At 43.1% G+C, this 20,129-nt stretch overlaps 1 protein-coding gene across 1 annotated transcript in view; it reads left to right on the forward strand.

The window, feature by feature from the left end:
- Positions 1–1,623: 1,623 nt before the first annotated feature.
- Positions 1,624–20,129, forward strand: part of LOC120064758 (synaptotagmin-6-like) — a 76,289-nt gene continuing 57,783 nt past the window's right edge. Inside the window, exons 1-3 of the mRNA XM_039015369.1 lie at positions 1,624–2,094; positions 3,352–3,552; positions 16,756–16,918. Coding sequence (XP_038871297.1) covers positions 1,624–2,094; positions 3,352–3,552; positions 16,756–16,918 — 835 coding nt within the window. The remainder of the gene's footprint in view (positions 2,095–3,351; positions 3,553–16,755; positions 16,919–20,129) is intronic.

Consider the following 20,129-nt stretch of genomic DNA (forward strand, 5'->3'; position numbering starts at 1 on the left):
CCTGAAACTTTGTGTCCTGCAGATTCTTTCAAAACAAAAAAAGATAAAAATGAAAATAAGAAACGTCAGTAGGAGTGATTATTCTTTCAAATACAAGTTGACACCTGTGGGAGACTGGGGGTATGGATATGTATGATAAAGCATATAAGCCATCCAAGCTACAAGATCCATCAGTCTGTCAATCAATCACTCTAGAGCAGGCCTTTTGTTTGTGGCGTCTGTACTCACTAGGATGCTGCCATCCAGCAGAGAGACGGTTAATGTTTAACTCAGGTTGTGTTTCAGGATGTACCCTTCCCTGGTGCGAAAGGCCACCACATTATCTACAGAGGGTAGATAGAGTAGAAGCCAAGTAGTGTTGAGACTGGCAAATAGACAGAAAACAGTGTTGTGGTTTAAATATGAAAAGCTGGTTTAAGATTAAGCCTAGATGTGGACTTAAAAAGCACTTTTGTTGAAGATTTTTTTTTGAGAATGATGTTTAATCCAGTTATGGAGGTCCAGTCTTAATCTAGGTCCGGGAAAGCGTCCTGATTCTCCTGAAGTAAAATAAAATATAAAGTATCTTATTGTGAATCGGTCAGCATAAGAGTGTCTGCTAAACAAATAAACTGTCAAATGTAATGAGAGGCCATTGAACTTATGACAAATATACATGTTGTTACGGATACAAGTGTTCTGTGTGTATCCTGTGTGTATTTCTTTTCTCTCCTTCTCCCCTACTCACAGGTGACAATAATCATTCCCCAATCAGTCATCAATCAGTCGCTAATCAGAAGACACCTGCTCCTTTTCCCTTACCCAATCACAGTCCATTTCCCTTGGTTTAAAACCCCTGTCAGTTGTTGTCTCCCCAGCTCAGCTCAATCTCTTTTGTAAATGCCTTCTGTCTGTAGATCGCTTGTGTGTTTGCATCTACATGTCACTTTGTCCCCACCTGTGAGTATTGTTTTGGTTATGGTGTTTGAGTGTTTGTTTGATGGTGGGAAAAGGGGGTAACCAGACAAGTTGCCCTTGGGCTACACTACCCGTAGTTAAACATTGTTAAAAACACTAGTTAGAACTGGGCGGACCACCCCCTGTATTTTTGGTTAGTTAGTTAGCTGTTTGTGAAGTAGGCTAGTCTAGCTTAGGGGTGTTTTTGAATTATTATTCTTTCATTCCTTGGGTCCCGCTCAGCCCCTTTTCCTGCTTCCCCACCCCCATTTACCGTGTGTTTATAAATAAACATTTAGTGTTTGACGGTAATTAAGTTGTCTGTGTTATTTGTTCTCACTGTTACGTTTTCACTACTATAATTTGCATGAGTTGTGTTACGGGTCCCATTACCATCCCCCCTAGACTGTCGGGCCAAAGGGATTCGTAACATAAGTGGGGGCTCGTCCAGGATCTGTCTTTATTGACACCCATACCGCTTATGCAAATTGTTGTAGTGGTATAGTTCAGTGTTGAGCGCTGTAGCTGAAGTAGCATTAGTGTTTGCTATTTTGGTTGGCTCTTGTGTGGTAGTTCAAGATGGCTACTTTTGATTTGAAGTCCTTTTTGGATAACCCTTCGTGGGAGGTTTTTGATAGATGTCGTAGGGTAGATTTAATGACCTTGGCTGACCATTATTCGGTATCGATGCCGCCGGGTTTAGTTAAAGCGGAGGTTAAACAACTAGTGTTAAAAGTTTTGTTGGAAGAGCAGGTGCTTGTATTACCGCTGCCTGAGCCTACTACCCCTGTAGGGGATGTTGCTGCTCCTCTAAGCCCAGTGGTGTCTGGGGGCGAGGCTAAAGCACCTGCCACATTGCCCCGTTTTGATCCACTCTCCCCACTTTCAACCGGTGATGCCAGGAGGGATGTCCGTTCCATACAGTTCCAACTTGAGGCAGAACGAGAACAGCGGCAGTTCCAGTTGGAGATGTGTAAACTTGAGGCAGAACGAGAACAGCGGCAGTTCCAGTTGGAGATGTGTAAACTTGAGGCAGAAAAAGAACGAGAACAGCGGCAGTTAGATATGGAGATGGGTAAAATTGAGGCAGAGTTAAAAATGCGCCAGATGGAACTGGAGGCAGAGACAGCGAGGCTAGCCTTCAGGCCTGCAGCGACTGTTAGTGAGGAGTCCTCACCAGCTGTAGCTTCCAACACTTTTGACATTAGTAGGCAGATTGCCTTAGTACCTTTGTTCAGAGAGTCAGAGGTTGACTCCTATTTTTGTGTATTTGAACGTATAGCCGTAGCCTTGAAATGGCCTGAAGAGGTATGGTGCCTATTACTTCAGTGTAAATTAACTGGTAAAGCCCAAGAGGTTTTGTCAGCGCTACCTCTTGAAGACAGTTTAAATTATGAAGTGGTCAAAGCTACTGTTCTTCGTGCCTATGAGCTTGTGCCTGAGGCATACCGACAGAGATTTAGGTCTCATAAGAAGTCTTCTAGTAAGACTTATGTGGAATTTGCTAGAGAGAAGGGAAATCTGTTTGATAAATGGCATGCTGCTAGCAAGGTAACTGATTTTAACTCTCTCCGGGAGTTAATTTTGTTGGAAGAGTTTAAAAATTGCTTACCTGAACGCATTGTAGTGTACCTAAACGAACAGAAAGTATCCTCCCTGTCCGAAGCGTCTGTGTTGGCAGACGAGTTTGTGTTGACGCACAAGAGTGTGTTTTCGGCTCATACTGAGAGTAGAGTTACAGAATTGCCTACTTATAGCCCTAGTCGGCCAGCAGTATATCAAGCACGCCAGAAAAATGAGCGTCCCTGTTTCTATTGTCATAAGGTGGGACATATGATTAATGATTGCTTCCTGCTAAAACGTAAACAAGGGATGCCTCTTCGTGCCAAGCCACCAACAGGTGTTGGTCTAATTCGTACGGTTGTGAGGTCTGAAACGAAACAGGTGCCTAAGGGTAAATGTATTTTGAAAGACCCAGTTCCCGACCGTAGTTATGAACCGTTCATTTTCGAGGGGTTTGTGTCCCTAGCGAATGACGAAGCGTCTCAGCGTCCGGTTAAAATCCTTAGAGATACTGGTGCGGCGCAGTCGTTTATATTGTCTGATGTGTTGCCCTTATCCGACGATACATACTGTGGTTCCAGTGTGTTAGTTCAGGGTATTGAAATGGGTTTTGTTCCAGTGCCATTGCACTTTGTGAAAGTACACTCTGAGTTAATCAGTGGAATATTCAGAGTGGGGGTACGTCCTAGGTTGCCAGTAAAAGGTGTGACCTTTATAATGGGTAACGATATTGCCGGAGGAAAGGTAGTACCCGTTTTGGAGGTAATGGATAAAAGTGACCACTCTCTCTCCAATGAGCTGGCACAGAGTTATCCACATGTGTTCCCCGCTTGTGCTGTCACTCGTGCTCAGGCACGACAAGAGAGTGACGTGATAGATTTGTCGAAAACTGTTCTGTTCAAAGAGGATGACCAAGAGGATGGGTTGTGTGCTATCTCTGGGAAGCTGATCACCTCTGACAAACAGCCCAGGAAAGAAGAGAAGAATGAAGAACTTATTGCTGATGCAATACAGTTACCAGTCACTCGTGAGCAGCTGGTTGCTAACCAAAAGGTTGACACCAAGCTTGCTAAATGTTTTTCTAGTGTTGTCTCATTGGAAGAGGTAAAGGAGAAAAACGTGGCTTACTTCATTGATGGTAATCTCCTCATGCGTAAATGGACATCCCATGATGACGCGGGCGGAGATTGGAATGCTGTTTACCAAATAGTGATTCCTACAGCCTTTCGACAAAATGTGTTATCCCTTGCTCATGATCACCCATGGTCTGGTCATTTAGGAATCACAAAAACATATGATCGGATCCTTCGCCATTTCTTTTGGCCAGGTTTAAAACAAGATGTGGCTCAGTACTGTCGTACATGCCACACATGTCAGATAACAGGAAAACCAAATCAGGTTATTCCTCCCGCTCCTCTTTGTCCAATACCTGTCATAGGTGAACCATTCGAACATGTGGTGGTTGATTGTGTTGGACCGTTACCGAAGACAAAATCGGGTAACCAGTTTCTGTTGACAATTATGTGTATGGCAACAAGATACCCCGAGGCCATTCCTATGCGAAGGATTACAGCCCCGGTAGTGAGTAAAGCCTTAATAAAATTCTTCACGACATTCGGATTACCTATGGTGGTACAAAGTGATCAAGGTACCAATTTCCTATCCAAACTCTTCAAACAGGTGTTAAAATCCTTATCAATTACGCACCGTGTGTCAAGCGCCTATCACCCAGAGTCTCAGGGTGCGCTTGAAAGATGGCATCAGACACTGAAGTCTATGCTACGTAAATATTGTTTAGAATCTGAGAAAGATTGGGATGAGGGAGTTCCTCTAGTTTTGTTTGCTGCTCGTGAAACTGTACAGGAGTCCCTAGGTTTCAGCCCGGCTGAACTAGTGTTTGGTCACACAGTGAGAGGACCAATGAAAGTTCTTAAAGAACAGTTTTTGTCCCAAGAGTTGTGTACAGGAGATGAAAATGTGTTGGACTACGTTAGTCGCTTTCGGGAGCGCCTACACCAAGCCTGTGCTCTTGCAAAGGAAGCTCTGTCTTCCTCCCAAAGGAGCATGAAAAGACACTATGATAAAGAGGCTGTTTCTCGTCCACTACAGCCAGGTGACCAAGTACTGGTGTTATTGCCTGTTCCAGGATCTTCACTGTCAGCTCGTTTCTCTGGTCCTTACTTCATTGAGAAGAAATTGAGTGAAACTGATTATGTGCTTCAAACGCCTGATAGAAAACGCCAATCGCGTGTGTGCCACATTAACATGTTAAAAGCCTACCACACCCGACCCGTCACCCAAGTGGATAGTTCAAAAATAGAGGAAGGTACTGCTGTCTCCTCTGCTTCTACTGCTATAGTAATGGACTGTCATATTGATGATGGTGAGGGAGATGGATTAGAGTTGCGCAATACTCAGCAGCAGTGCGTTAGATTGCCCAACTCAGAAATGCTGCTGTCTATCCAGTCAGGTCTGGTTCATTTAACGGACGGACAGGCCGACGATGTTGTGAGGCTACTACACAGTTTTCCATGTCTCTTTAATGACGTTCCTACTCGCACAAACGTGTTGGAACATGACATTAATGTTGGAAATGCTACACCTATCAAGCAACACCCCTATCGTATCAACGCTTCCAAAAGGAAGATAATGAGGGATGAAGTGACATATTTGTTGGAGAATGACCTGGCTACGCCAAGTTCAAGCCCTTGGAGTTCTCCTTGCATTCTGGTTCCTAAACCTGATGGTACGTCCAGGTTATGTACGGATTATCGAAAGGTTAATTCTGTCACAATGCCAGATTCGTTCCCGTTACCCAGACTGGACGACTGTATCGACACTATTGGTGCTGCTAAGTATGTTACTAAGTTGGACCTCTTAAAAGGTTACTGGCAGGTTCCGTTAACTTCACGTGCTTCGGAGATTTCTGCCTTTGTAACCCCAGACAACTTCCTACAGTACTCAGTCATGGCTTTTGGGATGCGAAATGCACCAGCCACTTTCCAACGACTGGTTAACTCCGTATTAGCTGGAGTACCCAACTGTAGTGCTTATCTTGATGATCTGGTGATTTATTCGTCTGAGTGGTCAGATCATGTTGACTCTCTCAGGGTAGTATGTGAACGGTTGGCAGCTGCTTCGCTAACCCTGAACTTGGCAAAGTGCGAGTTTGGAAAAGCTACTGTTACTTATCTTGGCAAAGAGGTCGGCCATGGACAGGTGCGCCCTGTTGATGCCAAGGTGTTGGCTATAACTGCATTTCCCGCACCTACCACCAGACGACAGCTACGCCGATTCTTAGGGATGGTTGGCTACTACCGTAGTTTCTGTCAAAATTTCTCTGCGGTAGTTGCTCCATTGACCGATTTGCTCAGTCCGGCTAAATCATTTGTGTGGTCTCCGGATTGTAAAATAGCTTTTGAATCTGCGAAAGCCCTCTTGTGTAATACCCCTGTACTTGCTGCTCCGGATTTTGAAAAACCGTTTCAACTTGAGGTAGATGCTAGTGCCAGAGGTGCTGGTGCTGTTCTACTGCAGCAGGACAAGAGTGGAGTGGATCATCCAGTGTGTTATTTTTCTCGGAAGTTTAATAAATGTCAAACAAACTATGCCACAATAGAACAGGAAGCTCTTGCTTTGTTGTTGGCTCTGCAGTACTTTGAGGTGTACATTGGTTCCAGTGCCCTACCCGTGATTGTATATACGGACCACAACCCCTTAGTGTTTCTCCACCGCATGTACAATCAGAACCAGCGCCTAATGCGTTGGGCCCTTATTGTACAGAATTATAATTTGGAGATAAAGCATAAAAAAGGTTCTGAGAATGTGTTGGCAGATGCTTTGTCTCGTGTGTGAGAATTATGATGTTTGTATGTTTTGTAAATACTGTGTTCGCAATCCCCCTAGGGTTGCTCTTTTAAGGGTGGGAGTGTTACGGATACAAGTGTTCTGTGTGTATCCTGTGTGTATTTCTTTTCTCTCCTTCTCCCCTACTCACAGGTGACAATAATCATTCCCCAATCAGTCATCAATCAGTCGCTAATCAGAAGACACCTGCTCCTTTTCCCTTACCCAATCACAGTCCATTTCCCTTGGTTTAAAACCCCTGTCAGTTGTTGTCTCCCCAGCTCAGCTCAATCTCTTTTGTAAATGCCTTCTGTCTGTAGATCGCTTGTGTGTTTGCATCTACATGTCACTTTGTCCCCACCTGTGAGTATTGTTTTGGTTATGGTGTTTGAGTGTTTGTTTGATGGTGGGAAAAGGGGGTAACCAGACAAGTTCGCCCTTGGGCATACACTACCCGTAGTTAAACATTGTTATATAAACACTAGTTAGAACTGGGCGGACCACCCCCTGTATTTTTGGTTAGTTAGTTAGCTGTTTGTGAAGTAGGCTAGTCTAGCTTAGGGGTGTTTTTGAATTATTCTTTCATTCCTTGGGTCCCGCTCAGCCCCTTTTCCTGCTTCCCACCCCCATTACCGTGTGTTTATAAATAAACATTTAGTGTTTGACGGTAATTAAGTTGTCTGTGGTTATTTTGTTCTCACTGTTACGTTTTCACTACTATAATTTGCATGAGTTGTGTTACGGGTCCCATTACCATCCCCCCTAGACTGTCGGGCCAAAGGGATTCGTAACATAAGTGGGGGCTCAGTCCAGGATCTGTCTTTATTGACACCCATACCGCTTATGCAAATTGTTGTAGTGGTATAGTTCAGTGTTGAGCGCTGTAGCTGAAGTAGCATTAGTGTTTGCTATTTTGGTTGGCTCTTGTGTGGTAGTTCAAGATGGCTACTTTTGATTTGAAGTCCTTTTTGGATAACCCTTCGTGGGAGGTTTTTGATAGATGTCGTAGGGTAGATTTAATGACCTTGGCTGACCATTATTCGGTATCGATGCCGCCGGGTTTAGTTAAAGCGGAGGTTAAACAACTAGTGTTAAAAGTTTTGTTGGAAGAGCAGGTGCTTGTATTACCGCTGCCTGAGCCTACTACCCCTGTAGGGGATGTTGCTGCTCCTCTAAGCCCAGTGGTGTCTGGGGGCGAGGCTAAAGCACCTGCCACATTGCCCCGTTTTGATCCACTCTCCCCACTTTCAACCGGTGATGCCAGGAGGGATGTCCGTTCCATACAGTTCCAACTTGAGGCAGAACGAGAACAGCGGCAGTTCCAGTTGGAGATGTGTAAACTTGAGGCAGAACGAGAACAGCGGCAGTTAGATTTGGAGATGGGTAAAATTGAGGCAGAAAAAGAACGAACAGCGGCAGTTAGATTTGGAGATGGGTAAAATTGAGGCAGAGTTAAAAATGCGCCAGATGGAACTGGAGGCAGAGACAGCGAGGCTAGCCTTCAGGCCTGCAGCGACTGTTAGTGAGGAGTCCTCACCAGCTGTAGCTTCCAACACTTTTGACATTAGTAGGCAGATTGCCTTAGTACCTTTGTTCAGAGAGTCAGAGGTTGACTCCTATTTTTGTGTATTTGAACGTATAGCCGTAGCCTTGAAATGGCCTGAAGAGGTATGGTGCCTATTACTTCAGTGTAAATTAACTGGTAAAGCCCAAGAGGTTTTGTCAGCGCTACCTCTTGAAGACAGTTTAAATTATGAAGTGGTCAAAGCTACTGTTCTTCGTGCCTATGAGCTTGTGCCTGAGGCATACCGACAGAGATTTAGGTCTCATAAGAAGTCTTCTAGTAAGACTTATGTGGAATTTGCTAGAGAGAAGGGAAATCTGTTTGATAAATGGCATGCTGCTAGTAAGGTAACTGATTTAACTCTCTCCGGGAGTTAATTTTGTTGGAAGAGTTTAAAAATTGCTTACCTGAACGCATTGTAGTGTACCTAAACGAACAGAAAGTATCCTCCTTGTCAGAAGCGTCTGTGTTGGCAGACGAGTTTGTGTTGACGCACAAGAGTGTGTTTTCGGCTCATACTGAGAGTAGAGTTACAGAATTGCCTACTTATAGCCCTAGTCGGCCAGCAGTATATCAAGCACGCCAGAAAAATGAGCGTCCCTGTTTCTATTGTCATAAGGTGGGACATATGATTAATGATTGCTTCCTGCTAAAACGTAAACAAGGGATGCCTCTTCGTGCCAAGCCACCAACAGGTGTTGGTCTAATTCGTACGGTTGTGAGGTCTGAAACGAAACAGGTGCCTAAGGGTAAATGTATTTTGAAAGACCCAGTTCCCCGACCGTAGTTATGAACCGTTCATTTTCGAGGGTCTTGTGTCCCTAGCGAATGACGACGCGTCTCAGCTTCCGGTTAAAATCCTTAGAGATACTGGTGCGGCGCAGTCGTTTATATTGTCTGATGTGTTGCCCTTATCCGACGATACATACTGTGGTTCCAGTGTGTTAGTTCAGGGTATTGAAATGGGTTTTGTTCCAGTGCCATTGCACTTTGTGAAAGTACACTCTGAGTTAATCAGTGGAATATTCAGAGTGGGGGTACGTCCTATGTTGCCAGTAAAAGGTGTGACCTTTATAATGGGTAACGATATTGCCGGAGGAAAGGTAGTACCCGTTTTGGAAGTATTGGATAAAAGTGACCACTCTCTCTCCAATGAGCTGGCACAGAGTTATCCACATGTGTTCCCCGCTTGTGCTGTCACTCGTGCTCAGGCACGACAAGAGAGTGACGTGATAGATTTGTCGAACACTGTTCTGTTCAAAGAGGATGACCAAGAGGATGGGTTGTGTGCTATCCTCTGGGAAGCTGATCACCTCTGACAAACAGCCCAGGAAAGAAGCGAAGAATGTAGAACTTATTGCTGATGCAATACAGTTACCAGTCACTCGTGAGCAGCTGGTTGCTAACCAAAAGGTTGACACCAAGCTTGCTAAATGTTTTTCTAGTGTTGTCTCATTGGAAGAGGTAAAGGAAGAAAAACGTGGCTTACTTCATTGATGGTAATCTCCTCATGCGTAAATGGACATCCCATGATGACGCAGGGCGGAGATTGGAATGCTGTTTACCAAATAGTGATTCCTACAGCCTTTCGACAAAATGTGTTATCCCTTGCTCATGATCACCCATGGTCTGGTCATTTAGGAATCACAAAAACATATGATCGGATCCTTCGCCATTTCTTTTGGCCAGGTTTAAAACAAGATGTGGCTCAGTACTGTCGTACATGCCACACATGTCAGATAACAGGAAAACCAAATCAGGTTATTCCTCCCGCTCCTCTTTGTCCAATACCTGTCATAGGTGAACCATTCGAACATGTGGTGGTTGATTGTGTTGGACCGTTACCGAAGACAAAATCGGGTAACCAGTTTCTGTTGACAATTATGTGTATGGCAACAAGATACCCCGAGGCCATTCCTCTGCGAAGGATTACAGCCCCAGTAGTGAGTAAAGCCTTAATTAAATTCTTCACGACGTTCGGATTACCTAATGGTGGTACAAAGTGATCAAGGTACCAATTTCCTATCCAAGCTCTTCAAACAGGTGTTAAAATCCTTATCAATTACGCACCGTGTGTCAAGCGCCTATCACCCAGAGTCTCAGGGTGCGCTTGAAAGATGGCATCAGACACTGAAGTCTATGCTACGTAAATATTGTTTAGAATCTGAGAAAGATTGGGATGAGGGAGTTCCTCTAGTTTTGTTTGCTGCTCGTGAAACTGTGCAGGAGTCCCTAGGTTTCAGCCCGGCTGAACTAGTGTTTGGTCACACAGTGAGAGGACCAATGAAAGTTCTTAAAGAACAGTTTTTGTCCCAAGAGTTGTGTACAGGAGATGAGAAGGTGTTGGACTACGTTAGTCGCTTTCGGGAGCGCCTACACCAAGCCTGTGCTCTTGCAAAGGAAGCTCTGTCTTCCTCCCAAAGGAGCATGAAAAGACACTATGATAAAGAGGCTGTTTCTCGTCCACTACAGCCAGGTGACCAAGTACTGGTCTTATTGCCTGTTCCAGGATCTTCACTGTCAGCTCGTTTCTCTGGTCCTTACTTCATTGAGAAGAAATTAAGTGAAACTGATTATGTGCTTCAAACGCCTGATAGAAAACGCCAATCTCGTGTGTGCCACATTAACATGTTAAAAGCATACCACACCCGACCCATCACCCAAGTGGATAGTTCAAAAACTAGAGGAAGGTACTGCTGTCTCCTCTGCTTCTACTGCTATAGATAGTGGACTGTCATATTGATGATGGTGAGGGAGATGGATTAGAGTTGCGCAATACTCAGCAGCAGTGCGTTAGATTGCCCAACTCAGAAATGCTGCTGTCTATCCAGTCAGGTCTGGTTCATTTAACGGACGGACAGGCCGACGATGTTGTGAGGCTACTACACAGTTTTCCATGTCTCTTTAATGACGTTCCTACTCGCACAAACGTGTTGGAACATGACATTAATGTTGGAAATGCTACACCTATCAAGCAACACCCCTATCGTATCAACGCTTCCAAAAGGAAGATAATGAGGGATGAAGTGACATATTTGTTGGAGAATGACCTGGCTACGCCAAGTTCAAGCCCTTGGAGTTCTCCTTGCATTCTGGTTCCTAAACCTGATGGTACGTCCAGGTTATGTACGGATTATCGAAAGGTTAATTCTGTCACAATGCCAGATTCGTTCCCGTTACCCAGACTGGACGACTGTATCGACACTATTGGAGCTGCTAAGTATGTTACTAAGTTGGACCTCTTAAAAGGTTACTGGCAGGTTCCGTTAACTTCACGTGCTTCGGAGATTTCTGCCTTTGTAACCCCAGACAACTTCCTACAGTACTCAGTCATGGCTTTTGGGATGCGAAATGCACCAGCCACTTTCCAACGACTGGTTAACTCCGTATTAGCTGGAGTACCCAACTGTAGTGCATATCTTGATGATCTGGTGATTTATTCGTCTGAGTGGTCAGATCATGTTGACTCTCTCAGGGTAGTATGTGAACGGTTGGCAGCTGCTTCGCTAACCCTGAACTTGGCAAAGTGCGAGTTTGGAAAAGCTACTGTTACTTATCTTGGCAAAGAGGTCGGCCATGGACAGGTGCGCCCTGTTGATGCCAAGGTGTTGGCTATAACTGCATTTCCCGCACCTACCACCAGACGACAGCTACGCCGCTTTTAGGGATGGTTGGCTACTACCGTAGTTTCTGTCAAAATTTCTCTGCGGTAGTTGCTCCATTGACCGATTTGCTCAGTCCGGCTAAATCATTTGTGTGGTCTCCGGATTGTAAAATAGCTTTTGAATCTGCGAAAGCCCTCTTGTGTAATACCCCTGTACTTGCTGCTCCGGATTTTGAAAAACCGTTTCAACTTGAGGTAGATGCTAGTGCCAGAGGTGCTGGTGCTGTTCTACTGCAGCAGGACAAGAGTGGAGTGGATCATCCAGTGTGTTATTTTTCTCGGAAGTTTAATAAATGTCAAACAAACTATGCCACAATAGAACAGGAAGCTCTTGCTTTGTTGTTGGCTCTGCAGCACTTTGAGGTGTACATTGGTTCCAGTGCCCTGCCAGTGATTGTATATACGGACCACAACCCCTTAGTGTTTCTCCACCGCATGTACAATCAGAACCAGCGCCTAATGCGTTGGGCCCTTATTGTACAGAATTATAATTTGGAGATAAAGCATAAAAAAGGTTCTGAGAATGTGTTGGCAGATGCTTTGTCTCGTGTGTGAGAATTATGATGTTTGTATGTTTTGTAAATACTGTGTTCGCAATCCCCCTAGGGTTGCTCTTTTAAGGGTGGGAGTGTTACGGATACAAGTGTTCTGTGTGTATCCTGTGTGTATTTCTTTTCTCTCCTTCTCCCCTACTCACAGGTGACAATAATCATTCCCCAATCAGTCATCAATCAGTCGCTAATCAGAAGACACCTGCTCCTTTTCCCTTACCCAATCACAGTCCATTTCCCTTGGTTTAAAACCCCTGTCAGTTGTCTCCCCAGCTGAGCTCAATCTCTTTTGTAAATGCCTTCTGTCTGTAGATCGCTTGTGTGTTTTGCATCTACATGTCACTTTGTCCCCACCTGTGAGTATTGTTTTGGTTATGGTGTTTGAGTGTTTGTTTGATGGTGGGAAAAGGGGGTAACCAGACAAGTCGCCCTTGGGCATACACTACCCGTAGGTAAACTTTGTTATATAAACACTAGTTAGAACTGGGCGGACCACCCCCTGTATTTTTGGTTAGTTAGTCAGCTGTTTGTGAAGTAGGCTAGTCTAGCTTAGGGGTGTTTTTGGATTATTCTTTCATTCCTTGGGTCCCGCTCAGCCCCTTTTCCTGCTTCCCCACCCCCATTTACCGTGTGTTTATAAATAAACATTTAGTGTTTGACGGTAATTAAGTTGTCTGTGTTATTTGTTCTCACTGTTACGTTTTCACTACTATAATTTGCATGAGTTGTGTTACGGGTCCCATTACCATCCCCCCTAGACTGTCGGGCCAAAGGGATTCGTAACACATGTATTTGATTTATGTGACTAGATTTTTTCATTCACTGAGCAACCTTTTGTCAATGCCTCACATGGTTTTGTTTTGAATTGGAAGCTGTTCTATTATTGAACAGGCATTGGTGGCCGCCTAGGGGGTCCTTAGGCAGGAGTATAGGAAGTCCCCTGAGGGTAGTTCTTTGTTTGTCTAGAGTGCAGCTAAGATGCAGATCAACATGTTAACATCAACATGTATTAATAACAAGAGTACCTACACACACAAACACACACACCCTATGGGCCCTGGTCAAAAGTAGTGCACTATATAGGGAATAGGGTGCCATTTGAGACGTAGCCAGAATGTTCCATAAATCATGCACAACACCTGTCAAGTTACAGTGAAGCCACAGGGTGTACAGTACGCTACACAATGTGGGCAGCCTGTCAAAATAATATCAAACTTTTAAGGCTGGACATGCGTGTTTGTCACTTCGTCGTAAGGAGGAGACCAAGGCGCAGCGTGATGTGAATACATTCTTCTTTAATTAACGAAGAACACTAAACAAACTTACAAAATGAACGTGAAGCTAATCAAACGAGTGCTGACATGCAACAACACATAGACAATAACCCACAAAACCTAAATGGAAAATGGCAACCTAAATAGGATCCCCAATCAAAGACAACGATAAACAGCTGCCTCTGAAAAGGAACCAATTCAGGCCACCATAGACCTACAATAACCTAGACTTACAAAAACCCCATAGATCTACAAAAAACCCTAGACAACACAAAACACGCATACCCACCCACGTCACACCCTGAACAGACCAAAATAATACAGAAAACATATATAACTAAGGTCAGGGCGTGACAGTGTTTGGTAAATTAAATCTCTGACATGGAAGCCTGGTCACATAGGGGTCATGAACTTTAAACACTTTTTTGTCCAGGTCCTTCAGAGTGAGACGGGAGCACTGGAACAGGAGAGACTCATCTGCAACAAAGATGGAGACCGAGAGGGGTGAGTAGCAGGAGGAAAGGGACAAATGTAGGAGGAAATGGTACAAATGTTCATAGTACTACAGTAAACCACGCTGATATGGAAACAGATTCATGCCAAACAAAACCCCCAAAAACTTTACATTAATCTGCTTCTGTACTTAGAATGCATGCCAAATGTATTGCTTTGTTTTAAGTAGTAGGCCTGTGTTTGTGGGGGTATTGGGAGGGACAGTAGTCTCATAATTTTTTAACACCCAAAATGTGTCTGGCATCTGTCTCCGAGCCTAGCTTGTTTTCCTTTTTCCAGAAGTGACCATGATGACAGACAGGATGACCAGTGTTATGGTCATCAGGATCACCATCAACGCTATCCCAATGCCTCTCCAGTTATGTGGAGGACCATGGTAGGCCACACCATTCTGATGGAGAAAACACACATACCGGTATGCAAACTTACACACACACACACACACACACACACACGCACACGCACACATGCACGCACGCACTCACTTATACACACACACATAAACACACACACACCCACTACAGTAGTTAGGTTCTAACTTCAGATGTATGTAGGTCGAGTTACAAAATAAAGTGAAGATTGCACCATAGATGTCATTAGCACAACAGACAACAAATGAAGTCATCAAGGACTTGAACAAAGTTATCAGTGGCACTTCATTAGGTATAGTTCAAATTAGAAGCACTGCTGAGTATAGCATCCATATCAATTAATGTGATTCAAAGTAACGCTTCACTGGATAACCCTGAGACCCTGCCTTGGATAAAGGCAGTCATAGTAGATAAGGAAGAACTGACATAGATCAGATCCCACTGGGAAGTTACAGTCATTCTCACTAATTAAAGTACAGTTATATGCTACAGAGATGGAGGAGGAGAGTTTAAAAGAGGAGAAACACCTTATTGATAACTTACAATGAGCATTAAAAAAAACAGATAAGATTGTTTACAATTTCTCTTGAATTTCTCTTTTTACATTTGATTGGATGCCAGAAATGCATAAGCCTGCCAACAAGTTAAGGTCAATATCACCACAATATCTATGAGGACAAGAAATGAACAGCAGCACATAGACACTTAAATAAAGTATTGTTGTCTACACGCTTAGAAAAAATTGTTCCAAAAGAGTTCTTCAGCTGTCCCCATAGGAGAGCCCTTTTTGGTTCCAGGTAAACCCATTTTTGGTCCCAGGTAGAACTTTTTGGGGTTCCATGTAGAACCCTCTGTGGAAAGGGTTCTTCAAAGGGTTATGCTATGGGGACAGCCGAAGAACCCTTTTAGGTTCTAGAGGGTACCTTTTTTTCTAAGAGTGTATAGATCTATGCACATGGGTAGCGTACAGACCTTTGGAGACAGATTTGAGCAGAAACGTGACTTTAACATGAAAAACACAAGACTAGACAGTAATAACTGAATTGTATACCTCCTGAGGAAATCGATCCTGGATAGTTCTCCTGTATGACTTTTCAATTCAGACAGATGGATGATTCCTATGTACAGTATTTAATAAACAATACTATTGAATAGAAGAATGAATTAAAATGTGTGTAAAGTGACTTTACCATGTCAGAGGGCATGTTTTGCTGAGTGGTGGCGATCATCTTTGCAATAGTTGTCAATAAATCTATATATTCCTAATCTGGACTCCGATTTTATAGGCCTGGCTCAGATTACGGAACACTGAAAATCCAACCTCTGTGGCTGGAGAGCCTCTCTCTTTCTGTCTCTATTTCTCCTTCTTTTTCTCTCTCTAGCTCTCTCTCTCTTTCTTTCTTTCTCTCTCTTTGCTTTCACACTGTATTATGTCACCAGCAGGGTGCAGCATGAGTGGGTTAGCAGCTGTATTTGATATCATTATCAGTCTTGGAAATAAATAGATTACATAATAAAGCAACACCAAATTGATTAATTTGTTTATATATCACATGTGATTCAGCCCATGTACCACAATTCATATGCATATTTCTCTCACACTTAAATAGTCATTTCCATTAATACCCACATTAAAAAATACTATAGTTTACTATAGTATAAATTCTGTAGTAATACTATAGTTAAAAAACTGGCAGTGTTTTTGCGGACTGTACTTTTGGAATAATTTAGAACTAATTTTCATGTGTCACACCTGCATGGTAAAAAATAGACATGTACAGTGTTTGAGTACAGTATTTAAACAGCATTTGAGTTGAATTTCTGAAATACAGCGACTCCTATCATCCCTAGTCAAAGTAACATGTACAGTCTTCTACATTATACACATTTACGTACACATGAGTGAGTGCATAAGATAAATATCTGTAGGAAGACCTCTCTCTCTCTGTCTCTCTCCACCCTCTGTCTCTCTCTCCACCCTCTGTCTCTCTCTCCACCCTCTGTCTCTCTCTCCACCCTCTGTCTCTCTCTCCACCCTCTGTCTCTCTCTCCACCCTCTGTCTCTCTCTCCACCCTCTGCCTCTCTCCACCCTCTGCCTCTGTCCACCCTCTGCCTCTGTCCACCCTCTGCCTCTGTCCACGCTCTGTCTCTCTCCACCCTCTGTCTCTCTCTTTCTAAGCATGGATATGGCATGATGCAACACTCCTGCTCCAGGAATACCTGGGGGGTCCCACTGCTTCATCAAGCCCCCTCCCACACACTCTCTCTTATGCACACACAGACACAAACATTGATACTGACTGGCTGTACATCCAGGAGCCTGAGAGGCAGAGAGAGCGGCAAGTTTTCTATCTGAGTTACAACAAGAGGAGAGCGGCAAGTTGCATACATTTGTTTATGCAGCACCACCACCATCCCTCCGGCACTTTCTCCAGTCCTGGATGAAAGCTAGAGACTGTGTGGGACTCACAGAGGAGGATGAGTTCTGCGGAGGAGAGAAAGGACCATGACATGCACTGTGAGAAGGCGGTGGCCCTCATCATTGACCTCTGTCTGGACGACAGCCCACTGTTGCAGCCCAACACCTGCCAGGACTTCATCACACTGGCCACCAACCCAAACTCTGCATGGTCAGGTATGCTCCACTGCCCAACAGCCTCCCTCTGGTCACCACTGTTTGTTTGTGTTGTGAGTGACTGGGAGCACATGTGTTCTGTTAAAAATGCTAACTTCTATGTTTGTGTGTTGTGAATGACTGGGGTCACATGATGTGTTGAACATGCTAACTGCTATGTTTTTTGTAGTGGTCCAGTACAGGTCATTTATCATTCCTGCCAGATAGGATATTTATTTATTTAACCTTTATTTACCTGGCAAATAAGTTAAGAACAAATTCTTATTTACAATGAGGGCCTAGAAACAGTGGGTTAACTGCCTTGTTCAGGGGCAGAACAACAGAGTTTTACCTTGTCAGCTCGGGGATTTGATCTAGCAACCTTTCGGATACTGAACAACACTCTAACCACTACGCTACCTGCCGCCCCAAAATATGGTGGGCTTGGTTGGCTAATTGAGCAAGTGTACTTTCTTAGACTTAAGTACTTATTTCTGTAACATGGCAGGAAAGAAAATCAAATATGTCGGTTGCTAGGGTGATTTATTTAAAGAAAATGCAAAGTTGTTGAAATCAAAAAGATAGATGCCTTGAATGATAGGCTTTGTTCCTGGAATGAAAAGAGAAAAAAATATTTTTTTCAGGGTGGTGGCAGAAAATATGTGGATTGATAGATCATGTATTCCCCAGGGAAATAGATAACATAAAATAGAATTTTAGCTGATGAAATATGTTTTTTTCTATTATTGTGTTAACCTGTTTGGGCTGCAGGGGCAGTATTGAGTAGCCAGATAAAAGGTGCCCATTTCAAACGGCCTCGTACTCAATTCTTGCTCGTACAATATGCATATTATTATTACTATTGGATAGAAAACACTCTAGTTTCTAAAACCGTTTGAATTATATCTGTGAGTAAAACAGAACTCCTTTTGCAGCAAATTTCCTGACAGGAAGTGGAAAATCTGAAATCGATGCACTCTTCTAGGGGCTGCCTATTAAAGTCCTTGTTATTTATTAGTTTAGATGCACTTCATACGTCTTCCACTAGATGTCGACAAGCAGTGAGAGAAGAAATTGAGTGTGTAACTTGATCTGGCCTCGAATTACAGCTCTTGGCATGACGTGTCACCAGTTTCCTGTTTTCTGGAGAGCGCGAGGAGGCACCTGGATTTGCCTTCTGATAAGCTGACGTTATGGATGACTAATATCTCCGGCTTTGATTTTATTTGATACATGTGACCATATCATCGTAAAGTATGTTTTTTCAATATAGTTTAATCAGATTATTGAAATTTTTTCGGGAGTTTTGCCGTGTTCCGTTCTCTTCCGTTTGTTGACATGGAGAGATTCGTGCCACTTGGCTAGTGTGCTTGCTAAATCGAGAGGGAAAGAGGCCGTTCTAAATCCAAACAACGATTGTTCTTGACAAAGGACCCCTTGTCCAACATTCTGATGAAAGATCAGCAAAAGTAGGAAACATTTTATGATGCTATTTCATATATCTGTCGTACATGTGAACTAGTCGTCGGCGCCCAGCTTTTGGGTACTCTAGCTATAACGAAGCTGTATGTCGCAATGAAGTTATTTTTAGAATTCTAACACGGCGATTTCATTAACCTCTAATTCCTCCCAAACCCGGATCCGGGAGCACCCCCATCAGTAAAAAAGCTGACTAGCATAGCCTAGCATAGCGTCACAAGTAAATACTAGCATCTAAATATCATTAAATCACAAGTCCAAGACACCAGATGAAAGATACACTTCTTGTGAATCTAGCCACCATTTCTGATTTTTAAAATGTTTTACAGGGAAGACACAATATGTAAATCTATTAGCTAACCACGTTAGCAAAAGACACCATTTTTCTTACTCCACTATTTTTTCACTCCATCAGTAGCTATCACCAATTCGACCAAATAAAGATATAAATAGCCACTAACCAAGAAAAAACTTCATCAGATGACAGTCTGATAACATATTTATTGTATAGCATATGTTTTGTTAGAAAAATGTGCATATTTCAGGTATAAATCATAGTTTACCATTGCAGCCACCATCACATCTCGACTAGAATAACTACAGAGAGCAACGTGTATTACCTAATTACTCATCATAAAACATTTCTTAAAAATACACAGCATACAGCAATTGAAAGACACAGATCTTGTGAATCCAGACAATATTTCAGATTTTCTAAGTGTTTTACAGCGAAAACACAATATATCGTTATATTAGCTTACCACAATAGCAAACCAGACAACAGCATTGATTCAAGGCAAAAAGAGCGATAACGTTATCACCACCAAAATATATTAATTTTTTCACTAACCTTCTCAGAATTCTTCAGAAGACACTCCTGTAACATCATATTACAACATACATATAGAGTTTGTTCGAAAATGTGCATATTTAGCCACAAAAATCATGGTTATACAATGAGAAAAGTAGCCAAGCTGGCCAGAAAATGTCGGGCGCCATCTTGGAGAGTCACCTAGTCTAATCAATAAATAATCATAAACTTGACTAAAAAATACAGGGTGGACAGCAATTGAAAGACAAATTAGTTCTTAATGCAATCGCTGAATTACATTTTTAAAATTAACCTTACTGCGCAATACAAGGTGCGCTAAAGCGAAGCTACCCAAAAATTAATGGCCGCTTATGCATTTAACATTTTTCAACAGAACAACGATTTATCAGCATAAATAGTTCTTACTTTTAGATGAACTCGCATCAGAATCTTGGGAAAGGTGTCCTTTGTCCAGAACAATCGTCTTTTGGTCGAAAGATGTCCTCTTGTCCTGTCGAAATGGCCACTAACGTTCGGCATGTACCGGAAAAGTGTCCAACTCTTGAAAGTGCGTCACAAAGAAATGCCAGAAAATCGCAATAAACTGATATAAATTGCTATAAGTCGGTTTAAATTAACTACCTTATGATGTCTTTAACACCTATAACGAATAAAAACATGACCGGGGATATAGAACTGGCTAAACCAAAGCTTGGAAGGAGGCCAGTCCGACGTCTATTCTGCGTCAAGCGCACAGCTGAAAAGAAAGGTACTTCCGCATCAGGGTCTTATATAAAGTCCCAGATTGCGCAATCGACTCCATTCAAATTGTCACCACTTACTGACATCTAGAGGAAGGCGTATGCAGTGTTTGTAGCCCCACAGCGTTCACAGGGACTTATAAACTGACCTGGGAACAGATGCCAAGATTTCTGAAATCTC

This window comes from Salvelinus namaycush, chromosome 20 (genome assembly GCF_016432855.1).
Source record: "Salvelinus namaycush isolate Seneca chromosome 20, SaNama_1.0, whole genome shotgun sequence".
In the NCBI taxonomy this organism is placed as follows: Eukaryota; Metazoa; Chordata; class Actinopteri; order Salmoniformes; family Salmonidae; genus Salvelinus; species Salvelinus namaycush.